This window comes from Rhincodon typus, chromosome 1 (genome assembly GCF_021869965.1).
Source record: "Rhincodon typus isolate 14 chromosome 1, sRhiTyp1.1, whole genome shotgun sequence".
NCBI lineage: Eukaryota > Metazoa > Chordata > Chondrichthyes > Orectolobiformes > Rhincodontidae > Rhincodon > Rhincodon typus.
The window spans coordinates 178,129,221-178,149,448 of NC_063332.1; the positions used below are offsets into that span (position 1 = coordinate 178,129,221).

At 43.1% G+C, this 20,228-nt stretch overlaps 1 protein-coding gene across 2 annotated transcripts in view; it reads left to right on the forward strand.

Annotated features, from left to right (window-relative positions):
• The first annotated feature begins 36 nt into the window (after positions 1-36).
• Positions 37-20,228, forward strand: part of srp72 (signal recognition particle 72) — an 88,136-nt gene continuing 67,944 nt past the window's right edge. For both annotated transcript variants that reach the window (XM_048595863.1, XM_048595872.1), the window contains exons 1-3: positions 37-232; positions 557-677; positions 4,800-4,923. In XM_048595863.1, coding sequence (XP_048451820.1) covers positions 136-232; positions 557-677; positions 4,800-4,923 — 342 coding nt within the window. In that variant the 5' untranslated portion in view covers positions 37-135. The remainder of the gene's footprint in view (positions 233-556; positions 678-4,799; positions 4,924-20,228) is intronic.

Consider the following 20,228-nt stretch of genomic DNA (forward strand, 5'->3'; position numbering starts at 1 on the left):
GCGGGTGGCGGTGACAGCGGCTCCGGATCCCGCCGGCAGGTGGCGGTGGCGGTGGCAGCGGCAGCGGCAGTTCCCCGGCTCCGGATCCTGGTCCGGTGAGGTGGCCTCTCGGGGGTGAAACGGACCGGTTCGGGGATGGCGAGCGGCGGATCGATAACGGCTCTGTGGACGGAAGTGAATCGTTGCGGCCAAACTGCGGATTACAGCAGGGCCTTGAAGTCACTCAATAAAAGTAAGAAGAGAGGCCGAGGTTTGTGGCCTTAAGGCGACGTGTCCCTGTGAGGCCTGAGCACCGGGGGGTGGGTTAACGAGAGAGAAAGACACCGGGAATGATGGGGAGACGGAGTAAAGTATTGGGATGGGAATTTGGAAACATGGGGACGGTGGGAGAGTGGGGCGTAGGGGGAAAAATTAGATGGCGAGACATGATTTGAGGGTAAGAGATTGGGTGGGTTGGAGTACTGTGTTTTGTGTTCCTTGAATTCATTTCTAGTATGAATCTAAACTTCGATAAAATGGATTAATGTGAAAGTTCGGCCTTTGATTCTTTCTGTAGTACTGCAAGATGATAAGGATGATGTGACCGCTCTGCATTGTAAAGTGGTCTGTTTGGTCCATACCGGAAATTTTAAAGAAGCACTTAATATAATCCATACTCATACGAAGGTGCTTACCAGGTAAGATTCAAATGACAAAACATGAATCACGGGCTGAAAATCTGTTCAGGATGTTGATTTGATTGGATTGTTACAGATGAAAAATATGCCAAAGGTGCAGGCTCACTCTTTTCAGTTGAAGTTTGTAAAGCAATGCAGATGTTGCATATTGGTAAGACAAAACAAGGGCAGAACTTACACAGTTAATGGTAGAGCCCTGGGAAGTGTTATTGAACAGAGACACCCGGGGTGCAGGTACATAGTTACTTGAAAATGGTGTCACAGGCAGAGAGAGTGGTGTAGAAGGTGTATGGCACACTTGTCTTCATCGGCTAGAGCATCGAGTACAGGAGTTAGGATGTCATGTTATGGCTGTACAAGACATTGGGTCAGGCCACATCTGGAGTGCTGCATACAATTCTGGTTACCTTTCTACAGGAAGGATGTTATTAAACTGGAAGGGTGCAAAACAAATTTATGAGGATGATATTGAAAGTAGATGGAGTTGAGTTATAAGGAGAGGCTAGATAGGCTTGGACCATTTTCCACTGGAGCACAGGAGGCTAAGGATCTTACAGACGTTTACAAAATCATGAGAGGCTTAGATAAGGTGAATAGCCAAGGTCTTTTCCCCAGGGTAGGGGAATCCAAAATTATAGGGCATAGGTTTAAGGTGAGAGGGGAAAAATTTAGAAGAGACAAAAGAGAAGTACGACGTAGGAACAGGCTCTTTGGCCGTCCAAGCCTGTGTCGATCATCGTGCCCTGACTAAACTAAAAAAACAAACCTTCTGCCCATATTCAGTCCATATCCCTCTATTCCCCTCCCTATTCATGTAACCATCCATACGCCTCTTCAATGTCGCCAATGTGCCTGCTTCCACCACCACCTCTGGCAGTGCATTCCAGGCTCCTACCACTCTCTGCATGAAGAACTTTCTTCGCAGCACATATCCCTTAAACACTTGCCCTCTCACCTTCAACCTGTGCCCCCTTGTAATTGAAAATTCAACCCTGGAAAAAGCTGCTGACTATGCCTCCCATAATTTTGTAGACCTCTATCAGGTCTCCTCTCAGCTGCCGTCTTTCCAGTGAAAACAATCCTCGTCTTTTTAACCTTTCCTCATAGCCAATGCCCTTGACACAGGGCAACATCCTGGTAAACCTTCTCTGCACTCTCTCCAAAGCTTCCACGTCTTTCTGGTAATGTGGTGACCAAAACTGCATGTGATACTCCAAATGTGGCCTAACAAGGGTTTTATATAGCTGCAATATGGTTTGCCAACTCTTGTACTCCATACCCTGGCCGATGAAGGCAAGCATGCCATGTTCCTTCTTAAACATTTTGGCCACCTGTGTTGCCACTTCTAGGCAACTGTGGACCTGCACACCCAGATCCGTCTGTATGTTAATGTTCCTAAGGGTTCTGCCATTTACAGTACATTTCACATCTAAATTTGATCCTCCAAAATGCATCACTTTGCATTTGTCTGGATTAAACTCCATCTGCCATTTCTGTGCCAAAGTTGCCAATCCATCTCTATTCCTGTTGTATCCTTTCACAATCGTTAGCACTATCAGCAACTCCACCAATCTTCGTATCATCTGCAAACTTACTAATCAGACCACCCACGTTTTCCTCCAGATCGTTTATATATACTACAAACAACAGAGAACCTAAGACTGATCCCCGTGGAACACCACTAGTTACCAAACGTGTGGGGCAACTTTTTCTCACAGAGGATGGTGTGTTTATGCAATGAGTTGCCAGAGAAAGTGGTAGTGGCGGTACAATTACACTATTCAAAAGGCATTTAGACAGGCACATGAAAAGGAAGGGTATAGAAGGATATATTAGAGCATAGGAGCAGGAATAGGCCATCTGGCCCATCGAGCCTGCTCTGCCATTCAATAAGAACATGGCTGATCATTTCATGCACTCAGCTCCACTTGCCTGCCCACTCACCAAGACCCTCAGTTTCTTTATTGTTCAACTTTGCTTTAAAAAAATTCAATGAGGTAGCCTCAACTGCTTCACTGGGCAGACAATTCCACAGATTCACAACCCTTTGGGTGAAGAAGTTCCTCCTCAACTCAGTCCTAAATCTGCTGCACCTTATAGAATCCCTACAGTGTGGAAACAGACCCTTCAGTCCAACAAGTCCACACTGACCCTCAGAGCATCCCATGCAGACCCATCCCCCTATAACCCACCTAATCTACACACCCCTGGTCACTACGAGACAATTTAGCATGCCCAATCCACCCAGCTTGCACACCTTTGGACTGTGGGAGGAAACTGGAGCACCCGGAGAACGTGCAAGTTCCACACAGACAGTCGCCCGAGGCTGGAATCGAACCTGGGTCCCTGGCGCTGTGAGGCAGCAGTACTAACCACTGAACCACCGTGCCACCCCTTATTTTGAGGATGTGTCCCCTAGGGCATTCTTGTTCCACCCGCCAGTGGAAACAACCTCCCTGCTTCTAACTTCTCTATTACCTTCATAATTTTATATGTTTCTGTAAGATTCCCCCCTCGTTCTTCTAAATTCCAATGAGTATTGTCCCAGTCTACTCAGTCTTTCTTCATAAGCCAACCCTCTGGACTCCAGAATCAACTTAGTGAACCTCTTTTGCATCCCCTCTATTGCTGGTACTTGCAGATGTGGCTTCACCAGGACCCTATACAGCTGCAACATAAACTCCATTCCTCTAACAATGAAGGACAATATTTCATTTGCCACCTTAATTACCTGTTGCACCTGCAAACCAATTTTTTGTGTTTCACGTACGAGGACACTCCGGTCCCTCTGCACAGCAGCATGCTGTAATTTTTCACCATTTAAATAATAGTCCATTTTGCTGTCGTTTATACCAAAATGGATGGCCTCATCTTTACCAATATTGTACTCCATCTGCCGTCCCTTGCCCATTCACTTAACTATATTTATATTGCTCTGCAGACTTTCAGTGTCCTCTGCAAACATGCTCTACCACTCATTTTAGTGCCATCTGCGAACTTTAACACACCACACATGGTTCCCAAAAATAAATCATCTGTGTAAATTGTAAACAATTGGGAGATGAGAAGATGGACCAGTTTGGGCCGAAGGGCCTGTTTCCATGCTGTATTACACCATGACTGTATGAGAAGAAGTTACTTCTCTCAAAACGTTGTGAATCTGTTGAATTCACTAATCCAGAATGCAGTGGTTGCTGGGACTTGAGATGAGCTCAGCCATAACTGTATTAAATGGCGAAGCAGGCTTGAGGGGCTGAATTGTCTACTCCTGCACCTTGATTCTTATAGAGGTATAGAGTCATACAGCATGGAAATAGATCCTTCAGTCTAACCATAATCCCAAGCTAAACTAGTCCTACCTGCCTGCATTTGGCCCATATCTATCCAAACATTTCTTATTCATGTACTTATCTAAATGTCTTTTAAACTTTATAACTGTAACCACGTCCTCCACTTCCTCTGGCAGTTCATTCCACACATGAACCGCTCTGTGTAGAAAAAAAAAATTGTCCCTCATATCATTTTTAAATCTTTTTCCTCTCACCTGAAGAATGTGCCCCCCATTCTTGAAATCCCTCACCCTAGGGAAAGGTTACCTACCATTCACCTTCTCTTTACCCCTCATGATTTTATTTTCTTACTGCATTTTATAAACCTCAATACATCCCAAAACAGTTTGTAATCAATTAAGCACTTTTAAAGTGTGGTTACTGTTATAACATTGCATTTTTAGGTTGCCAGCTTGTCACGTAAAATGATATTTCTGATATTCAGATTATAGGGGGTCCTTAATTTATGAACGTCCGACTCATGAACACTCGTACTCGCGATCGCATATGGGGATGTAATTTCAAAGACTCTACATACGATCATTCCCTGTACTGATGAATGGCCCCTTTATAGTATTCTGTGTTGCATTCTGATTTGCATACAAATCAACCTGTGAACAATTTCCAGAACGGAATCCGTTCACACCTGGGTTTTGGCTATAATTGAAAGATATATGTCACTATTTGTTTATAGCAGGGAAATCCTGTATTTCTGTGTTGAATACACCAGTTCAAAAATAATTCTTCTAATTGAGTCCTTCACTGTTAACTCTTATTCTTTCCCTTTATTCAGTGATGTGATCGCCTTTGAGAAGGCTTACTGTGAATACAGACTGAACCGAATAGAAACAGCATTGAAGACTATTGAAAATATAGACCAACAAACTGACAAGTTAAAGGAGCTATATGGACAAGTGGTATGAAGTTTTCTTTCTCGTATGGTAACTGTTGACAGCTGAAGTGAATGAATTATCTCACCTACAGCAGTTGCAGTTAGCAGTACTGCTAAAAGCACTGAACTTTAAATCGAAATATCAAAGTAAGGTAAGCTGCATATATTGAAAGTATAAAGTAGGTTTAATGAGCCACAACTATGCAAAATGCTGGTCAGATCTATTAATGGTTCCGGTTGTCTGTAAGTATACCTACTGTAGTCTTGTCAAGGTGATTCAGTAAAAACCACTGTGACATAAGGGGTAACAAGGTGTAGAGGGTCTAGGCCCGAAACGTCAGCCTTCCTGCTCCTGTGATGCTGCTTGGCCTGCTGTGTTCATCCAGCTCTACACCTTGTTATCTCAGATTCTCCAGCATCTGCAGTTCCTACTATCTCTGTGACATAAGGGGCTTGTTTTACATAGATCTGGAATGTACTTTCAGGGAATGTGGTAGGTGCAAACTGTTGCGGGTAAATCTGGACGAGTTACCTTTAATGCAGCTACTTATTAAGAAATCTCACAGCCAATAAAGTACTGAAACAATGATTTCAATTTTATTGCATGTAGTGACCAAAATAAGACTCTTAAAGTGGGCAAGTTAAGCCTCACAGCTCAACTTGGTTATTACCCGATTAATGGCCGACTTTAGCTACAATTCCAACCAACAGTGTCTGTATTTTGATGTCCAGATTTTGATCCTCGTGAAGTGTTGTTCTTTGAAGTTCTACTGCTGAAATTGTTCTGGTGTTAGTCGTCTTGACGACTTATTGATAATTCTTTAGATTCTTGCATCCTCTGAAACCATCAAGTCCGCAGCTTGCCTTATCAGAAGTAGCTTCCCTATAGTATTAAACTCCTTGTGTCAAGTTTTTTGCCACTCTCTCAACCCATCTATATGCCCTCGTATATTCCTTATGTCCTCATCAAATTTGAATACATTAAACTCTGCCCACCATTTCCAAGTCATTCATTTAGAAAGCAAATAATTGAGGTTCTAGGACTGACCCCTGTAGCACTTCATGAATTATGTCTTTCCAATATGATAAAGGCTTACTTGTCTTCTGTATTAAAATATCCTCAATGTGTATATTGTCTCCAATACTGTGAGCTTCCATCTTATGCAAAATCTTTTGTGTAGTACCTTATTGATTTTTTTTGGAAATCCAAATACGCTTCATCTACTGGTTCCCTTTTATAAGTCCTGCTTCCAATACAAAGAGCAGCACAGCACAAGAACAGACCCACCAAGCCTGCAATGATACATTGCTTTTCTAAAATAAAAACCTTTCGCCTTGACACAATCTGTATCCCTCTATTCCCTGCCTATTCATGTATCTGCCAAGATGCCTCTTAAATATTGCTGTTGTATCTGCTTCTACTGTATCCTATGGCAGTGCATTCCAGGCACTTAGCACCCTCTTTGTAAAAAAAAAAAAGAACTTCCTCTCACATCTCCTATAAACTTTCCCCCTTTGACCTTAAAGTTATGTCGGTCATAATTTGATAAACTTTTACCAGGTTGCCACTCAGTCTCTGATGCTAAAGTGAAAACAAACCAAGTTTGTCTAATCTCTCCTCGTGGCTAATACCCTTCAAACCAGGATAAATCCTAGTAAACCTGTACTGTATCCTCTCCAAAGCCTCCACATCCTTCTGGTTGTGTGATGACTAGAACTATACAAAATATTCCAAATATGGCATAACTAAGGTTCTATATAGCTGCAATATGACTTACCAATTTTGAGACTTATGCCTCGACCAATGAAAACAAGCATGCCATATGCCTAGATCCCTCTGTACGTTAGGACTTCTAAGAGGTCTGCCATTTACTGTATATTTCCTTCTGCATTAGATCTTCCAAAATGCATCACTTCACGTTTGTCTAGAATAAACTCCATATGCCATTTCTCCGTGCAAGTCTCCAGCCTGTCTACATCCTGCTGTATCCTCTGGCAGTCCTCCTCATTATCCTCAGCTCCCCCGATCTTTGTGTCATCTTCAAACTTACGACTCAGTCCGCCTAAGTTCTCCTCCAAATCATTTATATATCTTAAAAGCAATGGGGTCCTAGTACTGATCCCTGAGGAATACCACTGATCACAGATCTCCAGTCTGAAAAACACCCTTCCACCACTTTTCTGCCTTCTATGACTAATTCTGTATCCATTTTACCAGCTTATAGCGGGTCGCATGTGACTTCACCTTCTGTATCAGCCTGCTATGAGGGACCTTGTCAAAGGCCTTGCTAAAGTCCATGTAGACAACATCCATTGCCCTGCCCTGGGTAGAAATGTCAATTACGAGGAAGCATAGATTTTAAGCTGAAAGGGGGAAAGTTTACAGGAGATGTGAGAGGCAAGTTTTTTATTTAACACAGAGGGTGGTAAGTGCCTGGAATCCACTGCTAGAGGAGACAGTTGAAGCAGATACAATAGCAAGATTGCAAAGAAACCTTGATCAATTGAGTTATTGGACTGAAGAGTGGCAGATGGAGTTTAATTTGAATAAATGTGAGGTATTGCATTTTGCTAAAACAAACAAGGGCAGGACTTATACAATTAAAATTTGTGTCTTGGGGTGGTGGGGTAGAACAGAGAGACTTAGGGGTTCAGGTACATAATTCTTAGAAGTTTGTGCCACACATAGATAGGGTGGGCAAGAAGACGTTTACCATATTTGTCTTCTTTGCTCAGATTTTTGAGTTTAGGAGTTGAGGTGTTATGTTGAAGTTGTACAAGACACGTTGGTGAGGCCTCTTCTGACGTACTGTATCCAGTTTTGGTTGCCCTCTTATAGAAAGAATATTATTACGCTGGAGAGGGTTCAGAAGAGATTTACCAGGATGTTGCCAGGAATGAGAGTTTGTGTCATAAGGAGAGGCTGGATAAGCTGGGATGTTTTTTCACCGGAGTGTAGGAGGTCGAGGGGTGATCTTAGAGAGGTTTATAAAATCATGAGGTTTTATATAAGATGAATGGCAGGTGTATTTTCCCTAGGGTGGGGAATTTCAAGACTAGGGGCACATTTTTAAGGTGAAAGAAGAAAAATTTTTAAAAGACACGAGGGACAAATTTTTTTTTTTTTTTACATAGTGGCTCGTGTGTGGAATGAACTTCCAGAGGAAGTGGTGGATGTGGGTGCAGTTATAACATTTAAAAGACATTTAGATAAGTACATGAAAAAGAAGTGTTTGGAGGGATCTGTTCAAAACGCAGGTAGGTGGGACTCGTTCAGTTTGGGATTATGGTTGGTACAGACTGGTTGGACGGACGGTTTGGTTTCCATGCTGTGTGACCCTATGACTATGCCCTCTTTGTCATTTCCTTAAAAAAATTTAATCAAGTTTGTGAGACATGACCTCCCCTGAACAAAGTCATGCTGCCTATCTGTAATAAGTCCATATTTTTCGAAATGTGAGTAAATTCTGTCCCTGAGAATCTTCTCCAACAATTTCCTTAGCACGAATGTAAGGTTCACCATTTTATAATTTCCTGGATTATTCCTGGTGCCCTTAAACAAAGGAATGATGTTGGCTATTCTCCATTCCTCTGGGATCTCTCTTAAAGAGAGGATACAAACATTTCCTACAAAGCCCCATCGATTTTCTCAATTACCTCCTTCAGTATTCTGGGATAGATTCCATCAGGTCATAGAGATGTACAGCACAGAAACAGACCCTTTGGTTCAACTTATCCATGCTGACCAGATATCCTAAATTAATCTAGTCCCATTTGCCAGCACTTGGCCGATATCTCTCTCAAACCTTCCTATTCATATACCCATCCAAATGCCTTTTAAATGTTGTAATTGTACCAGCCTCCGCTATCTTCTCTGGCTACTCATTCCATACACACACTACCACCTGTGTGAAAAAGTTTCCCCTTTTAAATCTTTTCCCTCTCACCTTAAACCTGTGCCCTCTAGTCTTGGACTCCCCTACCCTGGCTTTGATGTCTCAATGTCGGCTGCAGAAATGTCTGTCTGTGCCTTTGACTCGAGAGTCCCTAGCACAATTGATCACTTGGAACCTGACATACCTCTCATTACAGTAGAGCCAGTCTTGGTACCAGAAACCTGGCTGTCAGTATTACATTCCCCCGAGAGTCCATCACTCTCTACATTATCCAAAAGAGTATACTTGTTTAAGATGGGGATAGCCACAGGAGACTTTTGCACTATCTGCCTACCTCTCCTACCTTTCCTAAAGGTAACCCATCTACCCAACTCTATCGTGGCCTTTCTACCTTCCTGAAACTGCCATCCATCACACCCCCTGGCTCCTGTAAATTCCTCATCGCGTCTAACTGCTGCTCCAACCAACCCATGCGATCCAGTAGGATTTGCAACCAAACACACTTCCTGCAGACATAATCCCTAATCTCCTACATCCAAAAGGAAGAGCACATCACTTGACTAAAGGCCATCTATGCACCTTAACAATCCACAGGACCAGAAAATAGCACAGTCTTCCTGCCCTTAAAAACACTGCCCTATAATAACTTAATGCCTGTGTTATATATTTTTAAAAAAAGTTTAATGGAGACAGAACACAATAGAGCATATATATAAGAAAAACACCCTACTCATTATTGTAGATTTAAAAAAAATTAAGATTTCTTAAGACTTAGAAAATTGCTTAAAAATATCCCCAGCTGTGAGTAGTTGTGATGAGGTATGTCTAAGATCAGCTGTGAAATTTCACAGTTTGTTGATTTCTGTTGGTCTAAACTCCAATGTCGAGAGAAGCTAGGAACTTCACAGCCAGTCAGCTGTGAAGGTTCACTGCTCCTTTTTTTCCTGAACTCGAGAGCAGTTCTCAGAACAACCTCCCCCATGGTCTGCTGCTCTCTTTTCTCCCGTTTTAAAGTATCACTGTTTTGATTTTTTTTCAAAGTTCTAAAACAAAGCAACAGCTTATAAAACAGTTTCAGAGATAGTAGGAACTGCAGATGCTGGAGAATCTGAGACAACAAGGTGTCTCTAGGCCTGAAACGTCAGCCTACCTGCTCCTCTGATGCTGCTTGGCCTGCTGTGTTCATCCAGCTCTACACGTTGTTAGCATATAAAACAGTAATTACTTTGCCAAGAAATCGAGGAAATCAGCTTCATCATTGAAAAAACCTCAAAAAAAGGAGCAGCTCTTAAAGCCACAATTTTCTCCCATCCTAGGGACTTGCCTACCTTAATACTTTTCAAAATACTCAACGCCACTTCCTCTCTTATATCAACATGCAGTAGAATATCAACGTACCTGTCACAAGACTCACCATCTACCATGTCCATCTCTTTTGTGAATGCCGGTGCAAAGTGTTTGTTAAGGACCTCACTCATTTCCTTTGGCTCCGTGCATAATTTTCCTCCTTTGTCCTTTTCTCTAGCCAACTTCTTGTTTCTTTTATATATGAACTCCATGGGATTTTCCTTAATCCTGTTTGCCAAGGACTTTTCATGGCCCCTTTTTGCCCTCCTAAGTCTTTTCTATATTCTTCGAGAGCTCTATCTGTCTTCAGTTACTCTTCCTGCCGAGGTCGTTAGTAGCAATGTGTACCTCCCTTTTGAAAATGTCTTGTGCCTGCTCAGAGACATTCTTGACCCTGACACGAGGGAGGTAACACACCATCCTGGGGTCTCTTTTGCAGCCACAGAAATGCCTGTCTGTGCCCCTAACTCTTGATCTGTAAAGAACTCTAGCCAGTTTGTGAAACATAATTTTCGTTTAACAAAACCACATTAAGTCTGTTTGATTACATTAAGAATAAAGCATTAAGAATAAAGAACAAAGAAAATTACAGCACAGGGACAGGCCCTTCGGCCCTCCAAGCCTGCGCCGATCCAGATCCTTTGTCTAAACCTGTTGCCTATTTTCCAAGGATCTGTATCCCTCTGCTCCCTGCCCATTCTTGTATCTGTCTAGATACATCTTAAATGATGCTATTGTGCCCGCCTCCACCACCTCCGCTGGCAAAGCGTTCCAGACACCCACCACCCTCTGCGTAAAGAACTTTCCACGCATATCTCCCTTAAACTTTTCCCCTCTCACCTTGAAATCGTGACCTCTAGTAATGGAGTCCCCCACTCTGGGAAAAAGCTTCTTGCTATCACCCTGTCTATACCTCTCATGATTTTGTAGACCTCAATCAGGTCCCCCCTCAACCTCCATCTTTCTAATGTAAATAATCCTAATCTACTCAACCTCTCTTCATAGCTAGCACCCTCCATACCAGGCAACATTCTGGTGAACCTCCTCTGCACCCTCTCCAAAGCATCCACATCCTTTTGGTAATGTGGCGACCAGAAGTGTACGCAGTATTCCAAATGTGGTCGAACCAAAGTCCTATACAACTGTAACATGACCTGCCAACTCTTGTACTCAATACCCCGTCCGATGAATGAAAGCATGCCGTATGCCTTCTTGACCACTATATCGACCTGTGTTGCCACCTTCAGGGTACAATGGACTTGAACACCCAGATCTCTGTGTATCAATTTTCCCCAGGGCTTTTCCTTTCACCGTATAGTTCGTTCTTGAACTGGATCTTCCAAAATGCATCACCTTGCATTTGCCTGGATTGAACTCCATCTACCATTTCTCTGCCCAACTCTCCAATCTATCTATATTCTGCTGCATTCTCTGACAGTCCCCTTCACTATCTGCTACTCCACCAATCTTAGTGTCATCTGCAAACTTGCTAATCAGACCATCTGTACCTTCCTCCATATTATTTATGTATATCACAAACAACAGTGGTCCCAACATGGATCCCTGTGGAATACCACTGGTCACAGTTCTCCATTTTGAGAAACTCCCTTCCACTACAACTGTCTGTCTCCTGTTGCCCAGCCAATTCTGTATCCATCTAGCTAGTACACCCTGGACCCCATGCGACTTCACTTTCTCCATCAGCCTACCATGGGGAACCTTATCAAACGCCTTACTGAAGTCCATGTATATGACATCTACAGCCCTTCCCTCATCTATCAACTTTGTCACTTCCTCAAAGAATTCTATCAAGTTGGTAAGACATGAACTTCCCTGCACAAAACCATGCTGCCTATCACTAATAAGCCCATTTTCTTCCAAATGTAAATAGATCCTATCCCTCAGTACCTTCTCCAGCAGCTTCCCCACCACTGACGTCAGGCTCACCGGTCTATAATTACCTGGATTATTCTTGCTACCCTTCTTAAACAAGGGGACAACATTAGCAATTCTCCAGTCCTCCGGGGCCTCACCCGTGCTCAAGGATGCTGCAAAGATATCTGTTAAGGCCCCAGCTATTTCCTCTCTCGCTTCCCTCGGTAACCTGGGATAGATCCTATCCGGACCTGGGGACTTGTCCACCCTAATGCCTTTTAAAATACCCAAAACTTCCCCCCCCCTCCTTGTGCCAGCTTGACCTAGAGTAATCAAACATCTATCCCTCACCTCAACATCCGTCATGTCCCTCTCCTCAGTGAATACCGACGCAAAGTACTCATTTAGAATCTCACTCATTTTCTCTGACTCCTCGCATAACTTCCCTCCTTTGTCCTTGAGTGGGCCAACCCTTTCTTTTGTTATCCTCTTGCTCCTTATGTACAAATGAAAGGCTTTGGGATTTTCCTTAACCCTGTTTGCTAAAGATATTTCATGACCCCTTTTAGCCCTCTTAATTCCTCGTTTCAGATTGGCCCTACTTTCCCGATATTCTTCCAAAGCTTTGTCTGTTTTCAGTCGCCTAGACCTTATGTATGCTTCCTTTTTCCTCTTTGCTAGTCTCACAATTTCACCTCTCATCCGTGGTTCCCTAATCTTGCCCTTTCTATCCCTCATTTTCACAGGGACATGTCTGTCCTGCACTCTGAGCAACCTCTCTTTAAAAGCCTCCCACATATCAAATGTGGATTTACCCTCAAACAGCTGTTCCCAATCCACATTCCCCAGCTCCTGCTGAATTTTGCTATAGTTGGCCTTCCCCCAGTTCAGCACTCTTCCTTTAGGACCACTCTTGTCTTTGTCCATCAATATTGTAAAACTTACGGAATTGTGATCACTGTTCCCAAAGTAATCCCCTACTGAAACTTCAACCACCTGGCCGGGCTCATTCCCAACACCAGGTCCAGTATGGCCCCGTCCCGAGTTGGACTATTTACATACTGCTCTAGAAAACCCTCCTGGATGTTCCGTACAAATTCTGCTCCATCTAAACCCCTAACACTGAGTGATTCCCAGTCAATGTTGGGAAAATTAAAATCTCCCATCACCACTACCCTGTTGCTCCTACATCTTTCCATAATCTGTCGACATATTTGTGCCTCTATCTCACTCTCGCTGTTGGGAGGCCTGTAGTACAGCCCCAACATTGTTACCCCACCCTTCCTATTTCTGAGCTCTGCCCATATTGCCTCACTGCTCGAGTCCTCCATAGTGCCCTCCTTCAGCACTGCTGTGATATCCTCTTTGATCAGTAATGCAACTCCTCCACCCCTTTTACCTCCCTCTCTCTCCCGCCTGAAGCATCTGTATCCTGGGATATTTAGTTGCCAATCTTGCCCTTCCCTCAACCAAGTCTCAGTAATAGCAATAACATCATACTCCCAGGTACTAATCCAAGCCCTAAGTTCATCTGCCTTACCTACTACACTTCTCGCATTAAAACAAATGCACCTCAGACCACCAGTCCCTTTGCGTTCATCATCTGCTCTCTGCCTACTCTTCCCCTTAGTCACACTGACTTCATTGTCTAGTTCCTTACAGGTTTTAGTTACTACTTCCTTACTGTCCACTAACCACCTTATTTGGTTCCCATCCCCCTGTCACATGAGTTTAAACCCTCCCCAACAGCGTTAGCAAAAGCAGATCCTAGGACATTGGTTCCAGTCCTGCCCAGGTGTAGACCGTCCGATTTGTAATAGTCCCACCTCCCCCAGAACCGGTCCCAACGTCCCAAAAATCTGAAACCCTCCCTCCTGCGCCATCTCTAGCCACTCATTTATCCTGCCTATTCTTTCATTTCTACTCTGATTAGCACGTGGCACTGGTAGCAATCTTGAGAATACTACCTCTGAGGCCCTACTTTTTAATTTGGCTCCTAACTCCCTAAATTCTGCTTGTAGGGCCTCATCCCGTTTATTACCTATATCATTGGTGCCTGTATGCACCACAACAGCTGGCTGTTCACCCTTCCCCTTTCAGAATGTCCTGCAGTCGATCTGAGACGTCCCTGACCTGTGCACCTGGGAGGCAACATACCATTCGGGAGTCTCGTTTTCGACCACAGAACCGCCTATCTACTCCCCTTACAATCAAATCCCCTCTGACTATAGCCCTTCCACAATTAAGGTTCTCTAAATATGCTATATCTCTCCTAATAATGAAATCTTTCTTTTTCCCAATGATAATAGATTAACTGGCCTTTTATTTGCTGCTTTCTATCTTCCAACCTTCTTTAACAGGGGCACCACATTGTTCCTATCCCTTTAAGTCCTCCTGGAAAATAGAGTGTTCTGGAATATTTTGAGCAATGCAATGACTATTTTTGTAATCAGTTACTTTAAAACTTTTGGATACATGCTGTCTAGCCCTGATGACTTGTTTGTGTTTAATCCGCTAATTTGTCAAATACTTTTTCCCTTGTAATAAAGACCGGTAAATGACTTTTCCTGCCATTTGCACCTTGCTTATCTGATATCTTTCAGATGTTTCTACTGTCTTCTGCCGTGAAATCTGATGCAGAATTTTGGTATAAATTATCTGTAATTTCCCTATTCCCCATTATCAGTTCCCCAGCTGCATTCTCCAAGGGTTCCATGTACACTTTAGCTATTTTCTTTCTTTATCCTGGTAGAAGGATTTGTTGTTTGTTTTTATATTGTCAATTTACTTTCGTCATTAATTTTCTCACTTTTTATTTCCTTTTTTAGTTACCTGGTTCATGAAAATAAAAAAATCCCAATCCTCTGGTGTACTGCTAGTTATCACTACTTTGATTCCTTAGCTTTTGATTGGGAACTCTCCTTGACCACATTTGTTAACCATGGGTGGTTCACCCTTCTCATCAAATCCTTTTTGACTGGAATAATCTTTTATTGAGTATTGAATTACTTGCTTAAATGTCTGCTGCTGGGGTCATCTACTCGACTTCCTCTTGATCTATTTTATATGTCCACTTCAGACAACACTTTCTTCATACCTCCTTAACTATTTATGTTGAGGACACTGAATTAAGACCTAAGTTGCTCTCCCTCAAACTGAATTTGAAATTCTCCTGTGGTGTAATCACTACTCCCTGGAGGATTGTTAACTATGAGATCTCTTATTAATCCTACCCCCTTTACACATTACTTGGTCAAGAATATCCTGTTCTATAATATATCGCTCTATGAAACACTCCCTTAAGCACTTTACAAATGTGTCTCCTGTGCTATACTTGCCCATCTGATTTGTACAGTGAATATGCAGATTAAAATCACCCTTGACAATTGTGGTGCCCATCTTGCATGTCCCCAATATTTCTTGGTTTATACTTTTGCTATAGGGAAGCGACTCTTCAGAGGAGTCCCTTTGGATGATTCCCACCCATGACTTCTTTGCCTTATTTCTACTGAAACTGATTCTGTATCACAGTCTTTTGTGCTATATCACTATTCACTCCAACACTAACACCTTTCTTTATTAATAGCACTCCAATGCTTCATTTTCCTTTTTGCTTATTTTCTAGAAAGTAAAATAACCTTGAATATTGAGTTCCCAGTCTTGGTCATCCTGCAACTTTATCTCTAATAGTTACTAAGTCATATTTATTTATTTTTGGCATTAACTCATCTATCTTGTTACAAGTAATGTGTGCATTCAGATAAAGAGCCTTAAGCTTTGACTTATTACCTTAATTACTTACTCTGACTCTAATTTCTCCACCACTCTTCTTGCAAACATTTTCTGCCCCTTCCTGTCACACTTTAGTTAATGTTACCTCTTGACTACCCAGCACTTCTGCTGTCTCTTTTTAATTTTTAAAAAAAAATTCCTTTCAATTAACTAATCACTATAATTAGTTTAAGGCTCTATCTGCAGCCCAGTTATATGATTCACTAGAACAATGGTCCTAGCATGGTTCAAATGAAGCCTGACCCAACAGAACAGCTCACTGTTTCCCCACTACTGATGTCCAATGAATCAGAATCTCATTTCCCTATCACCAGTCTTTGTGCCACATATTTACCCTACTAATCTTATTTATCCAATGCCAATTTCCATGTAGCTTGGGTAGTAATCCTGATACTATTGCCTTTGTGATTCTGCTTTTTATTTAGGCCCAAACTGCTCATAATCCCTCAACAGAATATCTTTTCTATTGCTACCTATGTTGTTGGAACCTACATGGACCATGACAACTGGATCCTTTCCCTTCCTGTCCATATTACACTCCAGTGCAGAGGACATGTGCTTAACCTTGGCATCAGCTAGGCAACCAACTTTGGGAGTATCTGCAGCAAAGTCAGAGAACAATACATATTTTCCTAACAGTACAGTATCCCATTACAGCGACATTTCCCTTATACCCCTGCCATTTGAAAAGTTCCCTGTCCCATGGCGGTTTTGGTCAGTTTGTTCATTCTTCCTGCCATGTGCCCTTGTCCACACCGCAAACAAGAACCTGGTACATAGTGGATAAAAATCGAGAGAACTGCGGATGCTGTAAATCAGGAACAAAAACAGAAGTTGCTGGAATAGCTCAGCAGGTCTGGCAGCGTCTGTGAAGAAAAAAATCAGAGTTAACGTTTTGGGTCTGGTGACCCTTCTCAGAACTGATGGTAGCTGGGAAAATGTCAGTTTATATGCAGAAAATAGGAGGAGAGGGTGGGGTAGGGAGTAAACAATAGGTTAAAGCCTAAAGAGAGAGAAGAGCAGTTGGGCAGATAAAGGTGTTGATTATGATCCAGCTGGGAGGGTGAATAGTTGTTAATGGGAACTGTTAGTGACTAACAACAGGTGGTGTGTATTGGCAGGCTATGTGATAACAAGGCCTGGTGTGTGAAGTAGGGGGGCTAGGATGTGGGAGAATTTAGGCCCTAAAATTATTGAACTCTATATTGAGTCCGGAGGGATGCAGGGTCCCCAAGCGGAAAATGAGGTGTTGTTCTTCCAGCTTGTGCTGATCTTCGCTGGAACACTGCAGCAAGCCAGAGACAGAGATGTTGGCCAGGGAACAGGGTGGTGCGTTAAAGTGGCAGGCAACAGGTAGTTCAGGGTCTTTTTTGTGAGCAGAATGTAGATGTTCTGCGAAGCGATCACCCAATCTACGCTTTGTCTCCCCAGTATAGAGGAGACCACATTGTGAGCAGCGAATGCAGTAGATGAGATTCTGGGAAGTGCACGTGAAGTGTTGGTTCACCCGGAAGGTATGTTTAGGCCCTCGGATAGTGGGGAGGGAGGAGGTAAATGGGCAGGTGTTGCACCTTTGCTGGTTACAGGGGAAGGTGCCATAAGGGTGTTGGGGGTGAAGGAAGTGTGGACCAGGGTGTCCTGGAGGGAATGGTCCTTGCGGAAGGGAGACAAGGGATGGGGGGGGAATATGTGTCTGGTGGTGGCATCTCACTGGAGGTGGTGGAAGTGGCCTTTGATGATCTTCTGGATGTGGATGCTGATGGGATGGTAGGTAAGGACAAGGGGAACCCTACCGCTGTATGCGGGAGGGAAGAGAGGGGGTGAGAGCGAAAGTGTGGGAGATGGGTTGGACCCGGTTGAGAGCCCTGTCGACAACGGTGCTAGGGAATCCTCAATTGAGGAAGAAGGTGGATATTTCGGAGGCTCCCTTGTCAAAGTTGGCCTCATCTGAACATAAAGACTCCATCTGATTCTTTCAGTTCCTCTGTTTCCGTCGTACACGGACAACACCCTACCCCACCCCACTCCCCCTCCTATTTTCTGCATGTAAACTGACGTTTTCCCAGGTACCATCATTTCTGAGGAAGGGTCACTGGACCTGAAATGTTAACTCTGATTTTTTTCTTCACAGATGCTGCCAGACCTGCTGAGCTTTTCCAGCAACTTCTGTTTTTGTTTCTGGTACATAGTGGACATGGCTTGGGCTCCTCCAAAGCTAAATTCTGGATCCCAGTAACTGCCTCACTTGTAGTCACACCCTCTAGTTCCTGACCACAGACGAAATTTGATGTAATTAACCTAAGGAGTATGACATCTCCTGAAACACGACATAGTGCCCCTCCATGATATGTCACAGCGTCTGCAGTTCGGTCTCACAGTTAATTGACTGAAACGGTGGTTGTCTGATCATGGTTCAGATTGTGAATATCTACTTACGTGTTGCATATTGCATCTTGTGTATTAGAATATAACTGTCAGTTTTAGGAATTAAAGTTTTAACTTAGGTAAATTGAGTCATATGGTTAAAAAGGTGACATTCTCAAGTGAACATAATCCACACAAGCCAAGGTTAAATTAACATGTATTTACCATGACAGAGTTGATAGTGGAATGAATGTCAATTTCTGGACACTGGGATAGAACCATGGTGTCCATTGTTATCTCAGTTTAAGGAGACAAAAGCTAGCAATTCTAAGAAAGAGTTATAAACTGCTTGAGGGATATAAATTATTTATGTGAGATGTAGAGTCAAAGGCTGCGTAAAATAATTTGTTTGCATTTCTGGTTGAATCATTCCAGGGCATACTGTGTTATCATGGAGATTGTCAGTATGCAACTTGGATAGAATGGATAGAAGATTGGCTCTCTGGAAAAAAGCAGAGAGTGGGGTTAAAAGGGTCTTTCTCAGGATGGCAGACATGATCATATTGATGGAGCAGGCTTCAAGGGCTGTATGGTGTACTTCTGCTCCTCGTTTCTATGTTAACCATAAGACCGTAAGACATAGGAGCAGCAATTAGACCATTCGGCCCATCGAGTCTGCTCGGCAATTCAATCATGGCTGATAAGTTCCTTAACCCCATTCTCCCGCTTTCTACCCGTAACCCTTGGATGGCAGCCAGTGACAAGTGGTGTTCTGCAAGGCTCAGTGATGGGACCACAACTTCTCACTTTGTACATTAATGATCTAGATGAAGCAACTGTGGGCATTCTGGCTAAGTTTGCAGATGATTAAAAGATAGGTGGAGGGACAGGTAGTATTGAGGAGGTGGGAAGGCTGCAGAATGATTTGGACAGGTTAGGAGAGTGGGCAAAGGAGTGGCAGATGGAGTACAACATGGGAAAGTGTGAGGTCATGCACTTTGGTAAGAAGAATAAAAGCATGGACTATTTTCTAAATGGGGAGAAAATTCAGAAATCTGAAATGCAAAGAGACTTGGGAGTTCTAGTCCAGGATTCTCTCAAGGTAAACTTGCAGGTTGAGTCAATAGTCAGGAAGTCAAATGCAATGTTGGCATTTATTTTGAGAGGACTTGAATATAAAAGCAGGGATGTACTACTGAGGCTTTATAAGGCCCTCGTCAGGCCGCATTTGGAGTATTGTATGCAGTTTTGGGCCCCATATCTTAGGAAGGATGTACTGACCTTAGAACAGGTTCAGAGGAGGTTCACTAGAAAGATCCCAGGAATGAAAAGCTTAACCTATGAGGAACGTTTGAGGACTCTGGGACTAGACTCATTGGAGTTTAGAAGGATGAGGGGGTTCTAATTGCAGCTTACAGAATACTGAATGGCCTGGACAGAGTCAATGTTGGGAATATGCTTCCATTGGTAGGAGAGACTAGGACCTGAGGGCACAGCCTTCGAGTAAAGGGAAGACTTTTTAGAACGGAGGTAAGGAGAAACTTCTTCAGCCAGAGAGTGGTGAATCTGTGGAATTCACTGCCACAAGGCTGTGGAGGCCAGGTCATTGATTACATTTAAGACAGAGATAGATAGGTTCTTGATTATCAAGAGGATCAAGGGTTACAGGGAGAAAGCGGGAGAATAGGGTTAAGGAACTTATCAGCCATGATTGAATTCCCGAGCAGACTCGATGGGCCGAATGGTCTAATTGCTGCTCCTATGTCTTACGGTCTTATGGTTAACATAGAAACGAGGAGCAGAAGTACACCATACAGCCCTTGAAGCCTGCTCCATCAATATGATCATGTCTGGTCCTCGATGTCAAATCCATATTTCTGCCTTCTCCGTACTCTTCGATGGCTTAATATCTAAAAAATTGTCAATTTCTTTCTTGAACACATTCAGTGACGCAGCCTTGACAGCCTTCTGTAGTAGTGAATTCCATAGGTTGACCACTGTCTGAAATGTTTTCTCACCTGAGCCCTAAATGGTCTACCCATACGAGACTATGACC